The 20,012-nt window shown below is 35.3% G+C and overlaps 1 protein-coding gene across 3 annotated transcripts; it reads right to left on the minus strand.

Moving 5' to 3' along the window:
• Positions 1-8,276: 8,276 nt before the first annotated feature.
• On the minus strand, positions 8,277-19,768 carry LOC105338116 (uncharacterized). Of its 3 annotated transcripts, none has more exons than XM_011443108.4 (4): positions 19,609-19,768; positions 13,323-14,325; positions 10,988-11,177; positions 8,277-10,395 (listed from the first exon to the last, which is right to left on the minus strand). In XM_011443108.4, exons 2-4 carry the CDS (start codon positions 14,073-14,075, stop codon positions 8,492-8,494), a joined length of 2,847 nt encoding a protein of 948 aa, XP_011441410.3. In that variant the 5' UTR covers positions 14,076-14,325; positions 19,609-19,768; the 3' UTR covers positions 8,277-8,491. The 3 variants fall into 3 exon arrangements, with proteins under 3 accessions (XP_011441410.3, XP_011441411.3, XP_011441412.3); XM_011443109.4 differs by lacking the exon at positions 19,609-19,768 and adding an exon at positions 19,324-19,578; XM_011443110.4 differs by lacking the exon at positions 19,609-19,768 and adding an exon at positions 19,055-19,165.
• Between the last annotated feature and the right edge of the window lie 244 nt (positions 19,769-20,012).

The raw sequence follows: 20,012 nt of genomic DNA on the forward strand, positions 1-20,012 counted from the left end.
TGTCGTGAGTCATTGGTAACAGCTGGTCTCTTTCCACAGCTACACTGTCATACAAATACACTGAAGTAGATAAAGAGGTATATATCGGTGTCAGGATAAATAATATCTCAATCAACTAAAAACAAATAACATGTAAATTATGATTGTAAAGTTTATTTGATGAAAAGAAGACGAAAATATAAAGAGTTATTGCCATTGGTAAATATTCTTGGCCGATGATATCAAAGACTGAATTGTTTGTAATATATATACTTAACCTAGTAAATGCAAATCTCTAGCAATATATGTTTTAGGCAGTGTAATAACTATTAATTGCGTTTATATTAATGTGCACATATGACTGCCTTTAATTGCACAACTTGCACATCTTGTAACTAAAACTGAATCGTTATTGTCTATGTGATGAACATTTCTTTATTAATTTGATATGATTTTTACTTTTGTTCATTGATATCCATTCACCATTAAATTGACAAGCTGGTATTGCATTAAATTCCGCTGCTTATAAAATTTGTTAAGACAAAGTACATTCAAAGCAATCATATACTAGTATAAGGAAAATATTTCCGTAAATCAATGTAAGAGTTTCTAACAGTCTGGGCAAGTTCTGTTCTGATAAAAAACGACTTTTATCTCAGGTGTGATTTTTCTCTATCTCATCAACATGTTACAATTATGAACAATTAACTCTAATCGTCGCGCTCTGAATCCATGATACCGTTCATAATTAAAATTAACAAAAATCAAAGTACTGTATGGACTGATATGCTTAAAGCAAAATGCTTATAACATCCTACCAAAAATTCACAAAAATAAAGTTGAATGTCTGAGTTGTCTTTTCACATATATTTTATGATTTATTTTATTCTATACTTCGTCCCAAGTTATTGCTTCCATCACTTTTTGATTCTTTTTAATAAAAATACACATTACTGGGAAAGAAATGCAGTTGAAATCGATGAATGAGGAAATATCCAAGGTATCATCATTGACACATTATCATTTTTTTTCATAAAAGATCACAGGAAGGTAAACAATTTCTTACGGAGATTTATAATTGGAAAAGTTTACACCAATTCACCATTCGGAACTAACTCAGAATACTTCGCACAATTTTTCAACGTTATCATCCTGGCTATTTCATGACTCATACAATGCGAAATCCCCATAGACTTTCTATTTTGGGTTGTGTATTGAAGCCTGAAGAGGTAGAGGGGCCGTTTCAAACAGATAATCTGGACATTCATATTAATGGATGAACGTAGTTTGAGCACAAAGGTAATAATGATTATCAATTTATCAAGAGAAAAGAGGTGGAGGCAAAAACAAGGAACAGAGTATAGCTGACTCTGAGGGAAATTTTATCCAAGTGATTTAGTAGTTTATTTGATGACACATACACCGCCTCCTCATGTGCGTTCGTGGATATGTGGTCGTTGGCTCTATTTGTCTGATTTTCATTTGTTAAATCATGAAAGACACAGTGGTAGAGCATTAACATTTATGATACATACATTAGAGTTTTTTTGGGAGTACTCCACTTCCATGTCAACCGAGTTTTATCAAGTCAATACCCGCCTCTGTGAAGAATACCGTACATTTACGTGGACAACTGCATGTACCATGTAGTTTATTACTTCGAGGAATATGTCTCATTATGGCATCGGCACTCAACCCCCGTTTGTTTTTCTTCAAAATCAAGTTTGTGGTGGGAGTTCTTGTGATTATGAATATTTGTTTTTAAAGTGTTAACAAAACTAAGGGTTGTTTTTGATTCACAAAGTAGTTCAAGATCTGTGTAACTTCTCTTTCCGAAGTTATCCACCTATACCTGTTTCCTATTCAGTGTCGCCCTTTCCTGTAGAACTTTTTTTTTAAAGAATGGCGGATGGATATATGACTGTCCTCGCGAAAACAATAAGCATTTGATTTGTATTTCATCAAGCTGTAAACAGCAAGAAACAAGAAATGCTATATATTTGAAATAGTATGCACAGTATCCAGCTATCTTTTAGCTTGGCACTCTTATCAATGCCTGTCGCATTGCTCGCCTGTCGGTTCTGATCGTCATTGGATGGTCTCCAACATTCACTAGATGTTTCGACCTTGGACCACGACATCCCCCAGTTGGTGGGTCAGCAGTGATGTCCAATTTACTACTCAATAGATCCCGACTTCAAGCACAAATCATCGCTACTGTACCCTATAAATTGAATCAAATCCAACTAATAATCGAGGGAGTATTTTTATATTTTATATTTGCCGCTTTAAAAATCAAGAAATGAAATAGGCTACACTATATCACATTGTAATTAAGTAAGTAAGTTTGTAATTGTTTACGTAAGTGTCACGTGCCAAATATATTACAAGTAAAATTTCATATAGATACAATACATAAAATATTAGCACCCTGCCTTAAAAGACAAATGACACTAAAAAGTTATGCCCCTTGGATTAAAAGTATACGTATACATAAAGCAATATTATAAAATATCTGCATGTTTCCTTCTTTTGTAAATTAAAACAGGTATTTTGGCTAAAATATGTTGTACATTTGAGTTATTCATTTAAAAGTATAACTTATCATTTTCAATAGATTTAAAAATTTCAAAGTTTACCTCAATGTTTTTGGACTGTGCAAAAGTAATCATATTGATGAGATTAAACTTGACTCACTTATTTTTGAAACACAATGCCTAATTACAGTGTAAGGAAGTAAATAGCGAAATTGAAATTCAAAAAGCTCAATGTTTGAAGGAAAGGATGAGACAATTATATGTAGAAAACCTTTAATTTGATTCCCTTGCAAATTATAGGGGGCGATTTTTGATGTTTAGATGATTCATTCTTTTTCTAAAACCTTCACTTATCAGCCAACAGTATAATCCCGGATGAATTTTAATCTCGTGTATCTCTCTCAAAATTGTGTTGTTACATTGTAAGCTTTCAAATTAAAATGGACATTAGCATGTTTGATTTTGCGAATGTGGTGTCAGTATGGATTTAGTAGAGTAAGACAATGTGATTTAATCCATTAGAGTTATCGCGCTTTACTTGCAAGAAAAATTATCTTGTTTGTTAACAACATGCTTAATACCGTTCATGAAAGTATGAACCATCTTCACAATGCTATAACAATTTGAGCAGAGAGAGAGAGAGAGAGAGAGAGAGAGAGAGAGAGAGAGAGAGAGAGAGCGCTGATGTTATATGTTTTCGCGATGATCTAACTTTCGCTTTTTTGTGATCTGTTATATATCGCAAATAATTGAATATGCAGAAATTATATCCTGTATCATTTTCTATAAGTTACTTTTTAAATTGTAAAAAATGACTGACGCAAATTAAAAATGTGATATATTTTCCCCATTTTCGCAACTTTTGTGACACGGGAAAAAACCGGATATATGGTACACTTTTGGCTATTCGTCGATGTAATGAATCTTGAAGTGTGCCATACAATCGGTAAAGGGGTGAAGGTTAACGAATTTTTTTCGTTTATTAATAGTGATCTCACTGTACCTCATAGTGTAAGACGAACAAAGAGACTTGCAATTTTAATAGTACAACGTGTAAATTTACCTTTTTCACTTGATCCCTCACAGAAAGTGATAGCACCCCTCCTCTTTAAACTCGGTGAAAAAAGACTGTTTGTTTCATATCCCTCATTAGTATGTGCAGCTAGGGATCATGTGGGTCTGTCAATCAGCAAAGAAATTAAAATGGTGTGGAACTTGCTCAACCATAAATTATCGTGCACCTATAAGCGTGATTGTGAGAGAGGGGACAATCGTATTAAAAACAATAGAAAAGAAATGGGTAAACATGTATTACATTTATCCGATCATTTAAAACAATAGGGAGGAAGGGACACCACCAAAGTATCAATGTGTTTGGAGTCAACTTCAAATAATACACGTGGCTGCTGTCCCAAAGGACAAGTACTCTTCGCAAAGCTCTCTCGCAAATCTTGAACGTTTGCGGTACCAGATCTAGAGACTAGGGCCATTTCGAGCCTCGATTTCCAAATTGAGATAAAAGTGATAGAACTAAATTTGTATTAAAAAATGAAAAAAAAATACATCATTTGTCATTTCTTTGGATTATGCATAATATATCATAAATCTGAGTCTAATTGAAAATTGCATGGTTTTGGCAAATATCCTTTATCTATTTTCTCAAATCATGTCCACTCGCGGGTTATAGTGTCTATATAGTGTAATGCTAAATGGCATCCTAATTAAGAAGTTACAGTATGTGTAGAGGCTTAAAATGCTCTTCCTTTGTATTAAACTCTTATAAGACTATTGTCCCCCTGTTCTGTTCTCTTAATCTATCAACTTATCGCTTAAAATATCAAATATCATTTAAAATATAACTGTAATATAACTGTAGAAATGACAAAATTAACAACCTGCGCACAACTACAGGTAGCAGACTACAGGTGACAGCCAGATTAATATTTAGCACCTGCGTCTCCTATGGGTCCATCATGAGGATACTTTCTGCGTCAGTACCTGTCTGTTACCTCAATTAACTTTACCTGTGACAAACACGGCGCTCCTTCTGAAGCCAACAGGGGCTGATCTATAGCCTACTTTAGAAAACTAACACGTGCATATGTACCTGTATGTGTTTTCAAGGCAAGATATTTCATATTTCTATAGCAAAATATGTATCTGATGTTACAATTGGGTAGTCCTATATTTAAATAAGTGAAAAACGGTGGTCTCATTATGGGTTCGGTCGTATTTTGATTAAGAATTGAATTTTGTGAATCTTTTGGTTATCGCACATTTTAAAAATCCTATATTAATATGATATTATTATTTTCAGTGCAAACTATTTTTGAAAATGTTTTAGTACGGACAATTAAGTATGAAAACTTAAACATTTTGCATTTATATCAATCTTTTTCCCTTTTCAAGTGTTATATAAGTTCATATAATATTTTCTAAGATACTTAAAATACTTATGTCAAAGAGTGAGTAAACAACACATGCGACAACTTATTGCTTTATAAACAGAAAATTATTTTGAAAACATGAAAAACATTTCCACTGAAGCTGAGATATACATGTTTAACGTTTTGCAGTAAAAAGATTTCCAGAACTGCAATTCCACGGGAAATTAAAATTAACGGACCAACCCGAATTTCCCGTGGAGCGACAGTTCTACCGCTAATAAATCGTGAGTGCAAAAATATAGTTAATGTAGGAGTTAAACTTTGCTTAATTAAACAGGACATTAACATTTACATTAATTAACTTATTTTCTCTTGCAATTATGACAGTTATAATTTAATTGTTAATAATTTCGACTAATGAAAAGTCTTCCAGCAATTCTAAGTGACAGACAAATGACGTTTACCAACCCCTGCATGTCATCTGAGGGGGTAGATTCTGCGTTAATTACCTGTTTGTTATCTTCATCAATTTCCGCACGGTCGCGCCAAATACCAATCCCACAGTGGAAAAAAAACTATCTCCAAATAGGTCCATATCTGATAAGAATACTCAATTTTGGGTTTCATTATTTGGCATCGCGTTTCATGAAGTGTCATTTTTAATGTAAGATAAATGAGTCATTCGGAATATTACCGATATCTTTTAAAAACCAAGATCTTAGTCTGTATATGGGGGTTCATTCTTTATTGCTGAGGACTCTTCCAACTCTATTCAGTACCAAAAGTGTCCATATTTTTTTAGTTTTCTGACAGGAGAGTTATACCTCTTTGTTATATCAAATCCGTTAATAAACATTTTACAAGACATTAAATTATTGTTGTGATCACTTTTCTTGTAATTGAAATTCTTTTAATGAACTTTAGTTCTGCAGGTGACCCAAAGTTCATCGCCCGAAGTACATTTTGGAAAATGAATATATAATCAACATTTGTTGGAACTTTTTTTTATATATACGAATTAAATAAAAGGAAAAGAAAATGTCTAATAAGAGGAAATTTCAAATGAACTTCAGCCAGTGTTGATATTTAGTTGTTCAAAAGAGCTGTACTTTTAATTGCAACATTTACAATGCTTGCTATCTAAGTTTTGTACATAATACTAATCTTTTACCAGAGTATTACATTAACCTATAAAGCCTTATGAATACCTATTAAATAATATCAATATTTCACTAATCTTTATAAAAAGTAAATTAAAGTACTCAAAATTAATACATTAACAACTAAAAAATACAGAAAAGTTGTCGAAAGTCTATGATTTTCGTTGTTTTCAATGTCGCCAAAAACTGATCAGTCTCAAAATTTTGAAATAAGGCATTTTTAAGAATATGAATGTAATTTCTCATATTAAATAAAATAAAATAAAACATCTTTAGAATTTTAAGAAATGTTATATTGATCGATTATGGTTTATTTGCCTTTTTGTGAAACGGTCTGTTGATCACACACAGGTAATGCAAGAGGCAGTTCAATATTACGTTTAGTTTAGTTTTGTTCACGCACTCGTTTAACTTCCTGCCCCCCCCCCCCCCCCCCCCCCCGAAATGCAGGAGAACACATTCATTAGATGTTAATGGACACCTCTGTCAATCATAAAAGCTTTTACAAAAAGTAATATAAATAGTTCATTTCATATGAATAAAAATGTAGTGATAAACACGAGACCCATCCCCAACATCGCTCATCTGAAAAAAAAGTACTCTCTTTTTCGAAATTTGTGGATAAGAAACACATCTTACGTTTTATAAAACTTGCAAAAAATCTCATATATTCCAAGATTTGACGATACGTAATACGATACCGGTATATAAAAAGAAGATAATTGAAACCTATTTTTGGAGCAGCATATCTTAAGTTCTAAAATGCATTAACTGACCAACGTTATTATCTTAAGCCTCAATGTATCAAAGGTAACGAAATTGAAAAATGAAAAATGAGATGAAGTGATAAGTATCGTACTAGGTTACTGTGACCAACTTTTAAATACTGTATGCATGTTTATGTTTGCCTCATGTTATTTTCTCGACTACAATTGCAAAGAGGATAACGCTGTCTCTGTACAATGTGTATTCAATGTTTTGAATTCGCCAAGTCTTTAGGGGGATATGGGGTGAATATTTCCTTGCATACAGTAAAGACATAAGCAGGCAAGATACACCAACTAACAAAGTTTGATGATCATAGACTTTGTCATATCATAACTAAAAATCTTATTATTAATAATTATAGATTAAATATTATACATGTACATGTAAATACATGTAATTATAATATACTGTTTTATTTTCGTCCCTTTCGCCTTCGTTGTAAGCGGGCGAATTTCAAATTGGGGAATTCTATGGTATTAAATTATCTCTCTTTAAACAAACCAATGTCTGGGCAAATTCAAGACGCGGGACGAAAACGTTTGAAAACGAAGAAAGGCGAAAATAAACTCTGTATACAGTATTAAAAGAAGGTGTGTTACCTAGATATAAGGATATGAAGACATGATGGTGCTATCTCAGATTGAAGCATTGTAGTTCTCTATATCTATGTTGAACTTTGAACACCTCCTACGGCCCAAGTATAGTCGGGGTAACAGTTTGACCAAATTAAGATCTACATAATCTAATGCTGCTTGCATAGTCATATCACAAATTGAAGCATTTTGTTCTTAACATTTTTAAATATTTTCACAATATATTTCTCTGTTGAACTTTTTACTCCTTCTGGGTCTCGGAGTGATGGTTTTAACAATTTTATTTTAGAATCTTCTATAGAAGCTTTGATGTAAAAATTGGCATTTCTGGTGCCGTGATTCTTGAGAAGAAGATTTAAATACACTCGTCCTATACTTATACTGTCTCGTTATTATCTGCCCTTTGAAATTGTTTTTGGAGATTTATTTTTATATATTTTAGCATCTCCTTCTCATAATAATGCTTTGTGCCAAATTTGGTGAAATTTAAACTTATGGTTATACAAAAGACGACAAAAACGTGAAAAGGTTACAGACGGACGGACTACGTACAAAACGTGATCAGAAGAACTTACTTAATCTTTCGGGTCAGGTGAACTAAATTGTATTGTTCACCGTCTTCCAAGGTCGAAGATAACTTGAATTCGTTTGTAATGTTTCTAACAATTCTTTCAACACTCCTTGCGATGTATATTTGGGTCTTTGTGACCACTTATAAACTCAATAAGAGTATTCTCCCTTTAAGGCAAAAAAATTGTTGCAAATGTAAATATGTTCATATAAAAGTCTTGTCAATCTATATACTCAGTAAGACAAAATATGTGTGTAAATAAATGCATAAAAAAGGGAAAAAACGAGACAAAATCATTTTAATGAACATGAACAATAAACATGATTATACAAGCACTGATGATTGTCGAGTGTAATTTTACCCTTTTAAGCAGAAGCGGACGGTCGAGGCATTAGCCATTAATGGTGACTAAACTGAGACAGCTATTTGTACCAAAAGGCGCGGTGTTATAAAATAGTGCATAGTCCTATATAATGAAAATTGTATGAAAACTTTCTTAGAAGTACACCGCCTCTATGTCTTGGTACGGTCGCCCGTCGTCCTGGACTTGCCGCTCGTTAGAGAAATCTGATTCAAATGAGAGATCCACCGAGGCTGAATTTTTCGCGCTGTTTGGCCACGGGGAAGGGCCAGAGATAGGCCTGCTATTCCCATTCTCTGAAAAGTCTGTATAGTTTTCTGAACAATCTTTTGATTTAGTGATCGGTAAGGAGTCTTGGTATTCACAGAATGGATCAGTAAGGCTTGCTGGCGATATCCTGGAGACAATGGCCTGTGTTTTAAACTCGTTGCCGTCCTCACTATGGTGAGTATCGAAGAAATCCCCCATGTCGGTACATTCTGAGACAGATTCCACATAAGCACCGTTAAAACTGCACAGGCTCTCCCTGCTGTTGTAGCTTGCATTTAAAGCTTCTTCAAAGCCCCGATCTGTATTCTCGTCAAATCTCGGAGATGGCGTTACATCCGTACTTTCTGATGAGGTAGTTAGTTGATTATTAAAGAACGCATACTCCACAGATTTCTCCCTATCTAAAAAGCTGGGTCTTTCCTCGGGAAGTTCTAGATTTATCCACGGGGATTTGAAATTTGGTGTGTGTGTCTTAGTTTTATTAAGATTCGATAAATATGAATAAGGTTTGGAAGAGAGTAGTTCGCTCGTAGTAAACCCATCGAGTTCAGTGTCAGATAATCTAAAGGTCGGGTTTGTGGCTGCATTTGACTGTTTGTTAACGTTAAAGCTCTCAAAATTATCATCTGTGTAGTTTGCCATGCACCCAGAATCATTCTCATCTGAAAGCTGTTCCTTGTCTTTTTGGCGATGAAAAGCTAGATCGTTTTGCCTCGAAGACATACTGTGTCTATGCTTATCAGGAGATATGTGCCCTCTTTCAATGTAAGTAACTGAAGGAATTTCAATTGGTTTACTAGGGCTCTGAATGTCTTCAGATCGCATTGAACTGCATTCAAGTACATTGTCAATATCGCTTTCACAATACTGACCCGCCACCCCTTCACTCTCACTTCGCTCACTCGATTGTCTAGGAACCATTCGTTCCTTTCCTGGTTGGATTTCATAAATATACGGAATAGTTATATTAGAAGATCTAAAAATAGTTCCACTTGCCGATCTGGAATGGCCAACGAAGTAGACATTACCACTTGACGACCGCGAGTGTGTCCGATAGAGACTTGAGGAGCTTCCAGAATTACTACGCAATCCCATCTTTGGTGGTTTCTTTCTTGGAATACTACCAAATGAACTAGAGAGGACGCCGATTGCATTTCCATTTCCATGATGATGCATTCTGGGGAGAGAGTTGGAATTATATCTGTTGAGATGTATCCGTCCGTCAGTCACTGTTTGGGGATTACCGGCAGAATTCGCGTGTTCGATGCTAGAACTTCGAGGTAAACTATCGGTGTTGAGACAGTCTGGGTGGTAATCGCTAGACACGTAATACATAGAGTGCACGCTTCCGGATTCCGTTTCTGACATCGCTCGCACCATCACAACTCCGGCGTTGGGACCCGTATTTAATCGCTTCGGCGAGCTATCGTTTAGAGTCTCGTTAATGAATATAGATGGGAGATGCTTTTTCTTCATCTGATCGCTTCGCGAACCCGACGAACCAGACCGTTGGAATTGCCTCGGACTTCGCGAGTCCAAGGATCCGCCGTTTCTGTACATATCCCCTCGGTTTGTTTGCTCAATGTTGACTTTGATTTTGTTTTGAATGTTGAAATTTTGTGGAGATCCTTCTCCTCTTTGGAATTTGGTCGAGTTTACTCTTGTACTTCCTGAGGATGACAAGTTGTTCGGGAGGTGAACAGGTCGTGGTAATGTGTGGACATCTTTGATTTTTCTTGTAAACGATTGAAGAGTACATGAGTCCGGATCTGAGGTGAAAATAAATGAAAAAATTGACAAATCATGCAGGTACATATTTATTTAATCATTAACCCATTTTAATAGCTAGTAGATGGTATATATGCGGCATTTATCCTTTTCCAGGGTTGTGCAAACCTGATCATTAATTAGGTTGTAACCCTAAGTTAATCTTTTGAAAATTATCTTTGGTCAGCTGTGGCAAAATCGATGAAAGTATTGAATGGATATAAGAACAGCTGGTCACATTGGTTAACAAATGAATTCGTTCCAAAAGAGTGAGTAAATAGTACGATCAGATGAGAGCCTTCATATATTAATTTATCTTTTTTTTCTTTACCCGATCAATAAACTTCCGTAATATTCTTTGTATTACCGATTGACTTTTTTGCTGTAAGGAATAATTAGTCAAACATGTTGAGTAATTGGATGAGGATGGAATTGAAAATGAATCTGGACTCTTGGTGTAAAACATTGATACATATATCGACAAATAACCTTGAGATTAAGGATTTTTTAACAAAGCAAAACGGCATGACGATTTCCTGTTGGTATAGAAAGAGTAACTGATATCTATTGTATAAGACAACAAATGAAGCTCACTTTCTTCGTTGTCATGGTTTCGACGTAAAATATGCACTTTGAAGATGTAACTAATCGCGTGCTTGTATCGTCTGCTTCCAAACCAGAGGAAGTAGGGTAAAACTAGAGCCTCCATCAGAGGTAACCACGTGACCAGCTCCTCCGACAAGGATCTGTCCGTCCCAATACTCATGTATAGAAACTCAATAACCTACAATGAAAAATAACTCAAATCATGTATAGAAACTCTATAACCTACAAAGGAAGATTGCTCAAATCATGTATAGAAACTCCATAACCTACAAAGGAAGATTGCTCAAATCATGTATAGAAACTCTATAACATACAAAGGTAGATTGCTCAAATAATGTATAGAAACTCTATAACCTACATAGTTAGAATATTTAAATCATGTATAGAAACTCAATAACATACAAAGGAAGATTGCTCAATTCATGTATAGAAACTCAATAACATACAAAGAAAGATTGCTCAAATCATGTATCGAAACTTTATAACCTACAAAAGGAAGATTGCTCAAATCATGTATAGAAACTCTATAACATACAAAGGAAGATTGCTCAAATCATGTATCGAAACTCTATAAAGTACAAAGGAAGAATGCTCAAATCATGTATTGAAACTTTATAACCTACAATGAAAAATTACTCAAATCATGTATAGAAACTCCATAACCTACAAAGGAAGATTGCTCAATTCATGTATAGAAACTCTATAACCTACATAGGAAGATTGCTCAAATCATGTATAGAAACTCTATAACATACAAAGGAAGATTGCTCAAATCATGTATAGAAACTCTTTAAAATACAAAGGAAGATTGCTCAAACATGTATAGAAACTCTAAAACATACAAAGGAAGATTGCTCAAATCATGAATAGAAACTCTATAACATACACAGAAAGATTGCATGAATAGAAACTCTGTAACATACAAAGGAAGATTGTATGAATAGAAACTCTATAACCTACAGAGGAAGATTGCTCAAATCATGTATAGAAACTCCATAACCTATAAAGGTAGATTGCTTAAATCATGTATAAAAACTCCATAACCTACATAGGAAGATTGCTCAAATCATGTATAGAAACTCTATAACATACACAGAAAGATTGCATGAATAGAAACTCTGTTACATACAAAGGAAGATTGCATGAATAGAAACTCAATAACATACAAAGGAAGATTGCTCAAATCATGTATAGAAACTCTATAACCTACAAAAGGAAGATTGCTTAACTTGAAATATTTTGGCAAAGTTGGAAGATTACTGAATTGGGCAGGTATAAGCAAGGAAGATTTTTGTTTCATGACATTTTGTATTATATTATCAATTTAAAGTGTCAACACAGTATTCTTGATAATTTGTGACACATACTTTTAATCGACACAGTAGAGTCTGCAAGAAATATATAATCAAAGTATTGAACAGCACCCACGCAATATGAAATCAACGCATCGTGATCATTAACAAAGTGTCAGTCGATTCGCTGTCACACCCGCGTGTCATCAGTCGTGTTACCCTGTCCTGTCATTAATCACAACGATTGCTATACATTGTACGTGTTTAGATGCATAACTAGTCTTCTAGACAAGGGTGTAAACATTTTGTTGATGGCTTGGTCCTTTAGAGCAGATGGTTTTGCTAGTTTGCTTTAATCCTAACACACGTTGATTTGGACCAGATCCTCTCTTGATTAATACAATTATGCTATCTAAAATTATATTAGGGATCCTTTTAGACCTGATACAGTTAGCGGGGAATTTTATGGAGACGAAACTTAATACTTTGGTAAAATTGTCCCCCTCTGCGAATTTGAACACCAAGAAGAGAGTCATATTATATCCCTCGAGGGGCGGGTTTGGGAGTACAGTACAATGGTTCATGGATAGAATCGTTATCTTCTATAGCATTAACAGAGATGTCTGCAGAAACCTGCTTTATTCAATAAGACATCGATAACAATGATTGCTTGAGAATGACATACGGTACAAATCGGATGCATTAAGAGCCTGGAAAGTAGAAAGATGGCCGGAGGGTGGATTCAGACAGAAATAAATGAGAATGGAACCTCCATTTTAGATTCATCGTAAGTGATGGGTCTCCACTGCTCTGCTTTAGTTGGCCTGACGCATTGGTTATATCTTAGCAATGAATTATTAACTCATCTTATTTAGCTTTAGTATTTTAATGCTATAAAATAATTATATTCCTTCTTCTGGACATCCATCTATGTACATCCTTTATCTCAATAGAAACAGATGGCCAAAATCATTATTTTGTCAGAGAGAGAGAGAGAGAGAGAGAGAGAGAGAGAGAGAGAGTATACTCACCACGTAGGGTAGATGGTTGGCAACAACACTGAAACATGTTACTATGGTCACCAGACGACAGAGGTCGGCAGCAAAGTTCAGTTGTCCGTACCGCTCGTGGACTGTGTAGTTTTCAGAGAGGCCATCATTCTTTCTCGGCAAGTAAAACCTCCCTGCACCATATTTGATAAAAGCAATTTTCTTTGCATAGTGAATGAGGGCAAGGGAATCAAATGAACACACCAGGGAAATGCAGATCATTGTTAAGACATACACAATCATGAATATAACGAAGCCCAGTCCGAGGTCTGAGAGGAGAAAAAGACAGTCTTTGTTGCTCTTAAACCTGTCTGGGACCGCCCCGATGATCGGTAAGAGTCCTATGATTGTACATACACCCCAGAATACGGGGGTCATTATTTTCACAAGTGTAGTCGTACTTATTTTGATTCGTCTTGATGAGGTTCGGAGTATTTTTGACCAATGGAATGACAACATCGCAAGACTTGAGACATGAACCAAACGTAAAGTCAGAGCAGACCACACAAAAAAGTGACATAGGTTCTCGTTCCATTCTGAATGAGTTATGTCCAGTAACGCTGGAACGAGAGGGACCACCAAGGCATTTAGCACCATGCAGACGAGAATTGAGATGAAAACAACATCTGTACCGTGGAATTGACGACGATAGTGACACACGAAAACAACAGTGAGTAAGTCTGTCAGTAAGGCCAAAGGTGCGAGGACGAGCCATGGCAAGGGACCTGCAATCATATTCCAGACCAGGGTCTGATGTGCCCTCTCACGCAATAATGGGCTTCAAGATCGATCCCAGAGCCACAAACCTCTGCTGGAATTAAAGAGTAGGCTAATTGCTGAATAAGTTCCCTCGGAGAGCCTGCAGTGTTGGAACGGGGATCAAAACAATCGAGCATGCTGGCATTTGTTGAGAAGAACCGGGTGTTGTCACGCTAAATCGCTTCATCGTTGAAGGCGAGGGCCTGTGCCAAAGGGCCGTCTTTTCCTGAAAGTAAATAATTATTGAATCTTAATTACACGAATGAACACTACGCAAAATCGGTGTTATTGATTGATCGGTGATGAGATGAGAATTCCTTGTAAAACTTGATGAAGGATAAGCCTATTACACGGGGGTTTCTTGTACAAAAAAGTCACCTTTTCCCCCTGTTAACATTGACGGAAATATAAAATTAAACCAAGGCATTACTTTCTATAATCTATATTTCAATTAAGTGTTAGTGGAGTGTCGTTATTTTTACCTTGCTTCAGGGCAGAAAGAAATGTTGTTAAGATATTATCATATAAAAGGTCTACAGTTCATTTTTTTTCGAGAATTCACAACCTACATGCATAACATATATTTGAAACCACTATTTAAAAATAAATGGTTCACTTCATGCATTAAGACCAAGAAGAAATCACGCAGTGAAGTTAGGACCATATTATGATTCGTTACGAGTTAAATCTTCATTACTAGACTGTGTGTTGAAAATCTTCTTTTACAATGTAATTGATCTTAGTAAATGGTGTTACAACCTACATATAACTATGTGGAAGATCATTTTTATGAAAACAACTTTCTTTATTTGAAAAAAAAAACCAGTTAAAGATGTATTACACAGTCTTCGTATTGATAACTAGTGAAAGACCAAATAAGTTTTCGATTTCTCAGAAAAGTCAATTCTGGATTCATTTTATCGATATTGTTCCACATTCCTAGATATCAAAGTCATTGTTGAGCAGAACAATTTCGATATCGCGGAGAAACGTGTATTGGTTCCATTTGGCTGTTTAATAGGGCGTGTCGAATTGTGGCCCAACAAATCGATGTTTGATGTGTGTAAACGTTATGGATGGACCAGTGACATTGTGCTGAAGTCATGATCAATGATAATCAACATCTTGTTTGTGCTGCACCCTTGTATATCTTGTCAATATCCAATAACACATTCAGGGGAGTCGCGGCTAAGCTAACATAGCATAAGAAATCTTTCAAGTATGGAATGTTGGAAACTACTTTCATTATCATCAGCAACTAGTTTTTATTGTTTAATCTCATTCTCTCGTGACATTTTTGACATGTTTTATGACGAAAATTACATCGTCAAATTAACTTTCAATGAATATAAAGAATATGTTGAATTAGTAAAACATCCCCTATCAAAATAGTCATTAGCTCATTTATGGTTCAATTCAGTATTGAGGAACTATTGTGCAAATATGGAATAAATATTTGACGTCTGAAAGAGTCCCTTAATAAAAAATCCTTTTTCAGTTGCAATTTGGTATTCCAAGACATTATTCTTTCCCTCTCCTTCGCTAACAAAGCAGCGGTTGATAATTTCATTAGCATTTTGATTTATTTCGTTGTGCGGATGGTCATTAATTTTCTCGCCCTTTCAATGACGCGCCGATGCCTCTCCAATCAAGGATTTCTTTGGTGTCTGTATACATATTGACACATCCTTATTACGGTGATAAATCGGCTTTATCCTGGAAAAGACTGTCCTTTCTCTCTCTCTATTTGGTATGCTGTGGAAAGCCCGAGTGGTCTGTAATGACCAGCGCATGTTCATTCGGAAACGCGTTTCCACCTGAGATGACTGAAATGGGAACGCAAGGGGATTGTAACAGGAACCCCGGACCCGGTAGCAAGCGGTGTGTGAATGGTGTATGATTGATACGTGCATGTGGGTGATACCTCTCATATTTCAAATATTTATGATAGATTGTCGGAAAAAAAGTATTTTCGATATTAGTAATATGAATGTATTTTTTTTAAAGTTTCGTTTTAGATGTAAGTATGGGATTTCTTTATTTAAAAAATCTACTTTTTTAAACACAAATAGTTTAAACTCAACAATGAAATCAAGCTAAGCATGAAATACACGGTTTAGTCACTATTTCCACAGAGCATATAATATTTCATGTGTATGCGGTGGTTTTTCCGAGCGTATGGTGTAAAAGTATACAGAATGAAATCGACCTTACAAGGAAAACATGAAGAATTGATCAGATCTATATCTTCCTGTATGGCGTCCTATTCCAATTTCATGTTCAGAACCGAGGAGCGTCAGTTTGATTACTTCGTTATTCATCGTGTACATATAACAGTGCAATGCGATAGATGGACAATCAAAAATTCATATGATTTCAAGGTTAATTGCCTAGGTACATTAGGTAACTCATTTGCTATATTTCACTATCGTCATGAAACTAATGACATGAACGAAATTGCGCGCTGACAATGAATGGTCAGTGCCATTTTATCTGTAAAGATCTAGCGACTTCAAAGTTTTATTAATAATACAAGGGTAACAAATGTATTTTTCATCAGCTGGGTTCATGCAACATGTATATTCGTGTATCTGCTCAATGTATTGGAAATTATGATAAAAACAAAATTCTGCGACCAATCTATTACGATGTTTGGTGCTGGGTTTTTGCATATGAGCTCCCTATCTTAATCAGCGTGTTAAAAAATTGCACTCTTACACTATAAATACAACAAGTCTTGTATTATTTTCTTTTGTCAAAAGAGAATAGTCTTGTAGCAACTTCCGCCATTTTTATATGTTTTACCTTGGCGGGAAGTGGTCAAAATTAGCTTTATTCATATTAAAAGTATTTAAGACACCATAAATGTTCGCATATGAATGTAAACTGTTGATAAAAATAAGGATATTTGAAGCAAGCGCAATTTGAAACTTTAGTTTCAGGTCGCGGTCATCGACGATGGGCCTCGGTCAACGATTGGCGGCGGTCAGCAGCATGCGATGACTGCGAGTTACGGGCCTTGTTGATTTTATAGTACAAGGATGAAATATTTTTATACATTAATTTTAATGGGGAGCGCTTAAGGTTTGTTGTAAAACGTCTTTCACTAACACTTGGACGAACCCGTTACTAAAATTAACCGCATACTAGTAACGTTTGAGGGGCACTACATAGGGGAAAATATAAAGAAATGCCGAACTCGATTCTTGCAGCATTTTAGTTCACGATGTGGAAATTACATATAATCTTCTAAACAAATCCACATTTCTTTATTCAAGTTTAAACAGTTATTTTTTAACAGGGAACCAGATTGAAGCGAATGACTAAGAGTGGAGTCTACTATCATTATGATTATAAAGGATATGTTTCGCCTTTCTCGTTATACGTCAATCCATGTATTGATTGGTTCGGAAAACGGAACATAAACAGGCAATATATCCTGGTTCAAATTTGATGGTCATGAGTTAGAAGCTAATAACACTGTCAAAGTAGTGTTATTATGTTTGAGGGGAATGGATAATTCGCCATACAGTTTATAAACATATTGATCGGTCTCAAATAAAACAATGTTGTAATCTTTAACAAAATGGAGAATCTTGGCATTGGCATTCATACATTGGATGACAACCTTCTCTTTTTCAAGAATCATGCGATGGGGTGGCTGAGAAAATTACGCGCATAAATAATTCAGATTTCATTAAGAGAGAGAGAGAGAGAGAGAGAGAGAGAGAGAGAGAGAGAGAGAGAGAGAGAGAGAGAGAGAGTTGATTTTTTGTTTAAATTTTGTAATACACGGAAAAGGATAGTATTTAACTCAATATTACACCCACTGGTGATCTAAATATATTTTCTAAATTCGTTTTAGATGTGTATGAACTATACTTTAACAGATGCCGGGTTCGCATTGTTGTCTGTGGGCCTATATAACATGAACCCAGTCACATGTTTTATAGAGCGACTTACATCCCAATACACCTCTCTCTGTGGCATTAACGCCCTCTGATAAACAATTTGGTGATGTTCAACAAACAAGAGAATCTATTAACAAGTGTTTTATTCGCATTAGGGTATAGCAATGACAAACTTGGCATTTGATATTAATATGTATAGCCTTGAGGATAACATAGATTTTAACCCGCTGACGTGTCGATTCACTTGAACAGTAGTACACATTTCATGGCTGTCTTATAACAATACATTTTTATGATTGATAAGGTATCGATAAAGTATGACGTTCATTGCAGAAGATCCAAAGTAAAAAAAAAAAAAGATTACTCAGAGGAGAATTTTTTACTTACGAATTTTAGTAAATAAATCTGAATTTTATATACTCTACAAATTGTATGACTTAGGCAGGGTGGGGATTCAAGCCCGATCTTCTTCCTGTATTACTATTGGTCAAACTTTTAGTCCATTATATAGATCACACTGACTACCACCACCTCTCTCTCCCTCGATATTTGACAAATGTATTTTTCTTCAAGGCCAAGAGAATTAAAGAATTTAAACATATTGCAGGAAAGCATGCGTATGTGTTGTTAATATCTTGAAATATATGGGTTGAACTGCGATTCAAGCCAGGCCAATGAACTACCTTATAATTACGATAAAAGGCTCGACGTAAATTGTCGAAATATATATCCATAGGTACACTATATTAAACGAAATATGAGGACGACAATGTTTTATTAATATAAATTATAGATCGAGCAATCCACGATGTTGATTGGCTTTGTACGTACGTAGATCAGTTATAATATTACAGGACAGAACAATTCATTAAGTTGATTGCCTGTCTTATTGGCCAGGTGATAAGCTCGGAGTGGCGGACCAGCATCAATAATTTAATCTCAATCGATGTATGAAGATTATCCCAGAATAACGCTACTACATCCCACTTGTTTATCGTTACTCATTACCTACAGTCAGGGCTAAAGACAAATAAAATGCTTTACCTGAGAAATCAGGTGTACATCGGGTAAATCTACTTGGGGTTGCCGTGGAGATATTATTCAGGATTTTCACAGCGAATAATAGACAAATAATATTGACAGGAAATAAATACAAGCAGATGTTGTTTGCTGTCTAATGTTCATAATACAGCTTGATGTTTTGAGAAAAAACCCTGGTAAATTCAATACATACGGAAACATGCTATGAGAGAGAGAGAGAGAGAGAGAGAGAGAGAGAGAGAGAGAGAGAGAGAGAGAGAGAGAGAGATTACCTGCATATTTTCATAATAATAATTATTCTCCTTCATTTAATAAACCCCTACACTTGAACCATTTCTTTGTTCATAACGTGACATTGTCTGGGGATGGACAGGTGCGTTCTAATCTCTAACACATAGTACAACAAACAATCGCTCGTTCAGTTTGATCGTCACAATACTCGCTTTTATACGATTAAAATCAAAGTTATCCAAGCATTTCGACATCGTTGCTTTAGGAACAGGTCATTTCTCCTATATTTATGCGTGTGGACGAGCACAGTGCCTAATTAAGCTTACCTGTACGGTAACTCATGGTCCTCGCCATTGCGGAGGGTGGTGTTCTCGATCTACACAGATGCGCATGTCATTTTTTCCACCGAAATCGATTTCTACATCAAACACTGTAACATGTGTTTAACAATAAGAACGAAATGGCGTTTTCTTCTATGAAATAACTAATAAATTTGAAAAAAAATGATAAAATAAATTCTCAGAATCTAAACGACTCCACGTTGTCAATTTTTTTTATTGATCTTACGTTACAGTTGATCAGGTGTGGGAACCCGAAACGCAATCCATCAACAGGATTTAAGGGTTAATATAAATATTCATTAAATGCTAACCTGAATTAAATTGTGGATTTCTGAGCCCATTGTAGCTTAAGAACATTGTGCCTCTACAAGACTTCACTAAAATTACGT

The sequence above is a fragment of the Magallana gigas genome, chromosome 3, assembly GCF_963853765.1.
Source record: "Magallana gigas chromosome 3, xbMagGiga1.1, whole genome shotgun sequence".
NCBI lineage: Eukaryota > Metazoa > Mollusca > Bivalvia > Ostreida > Ostreidae > Magallana > Magallana gigas.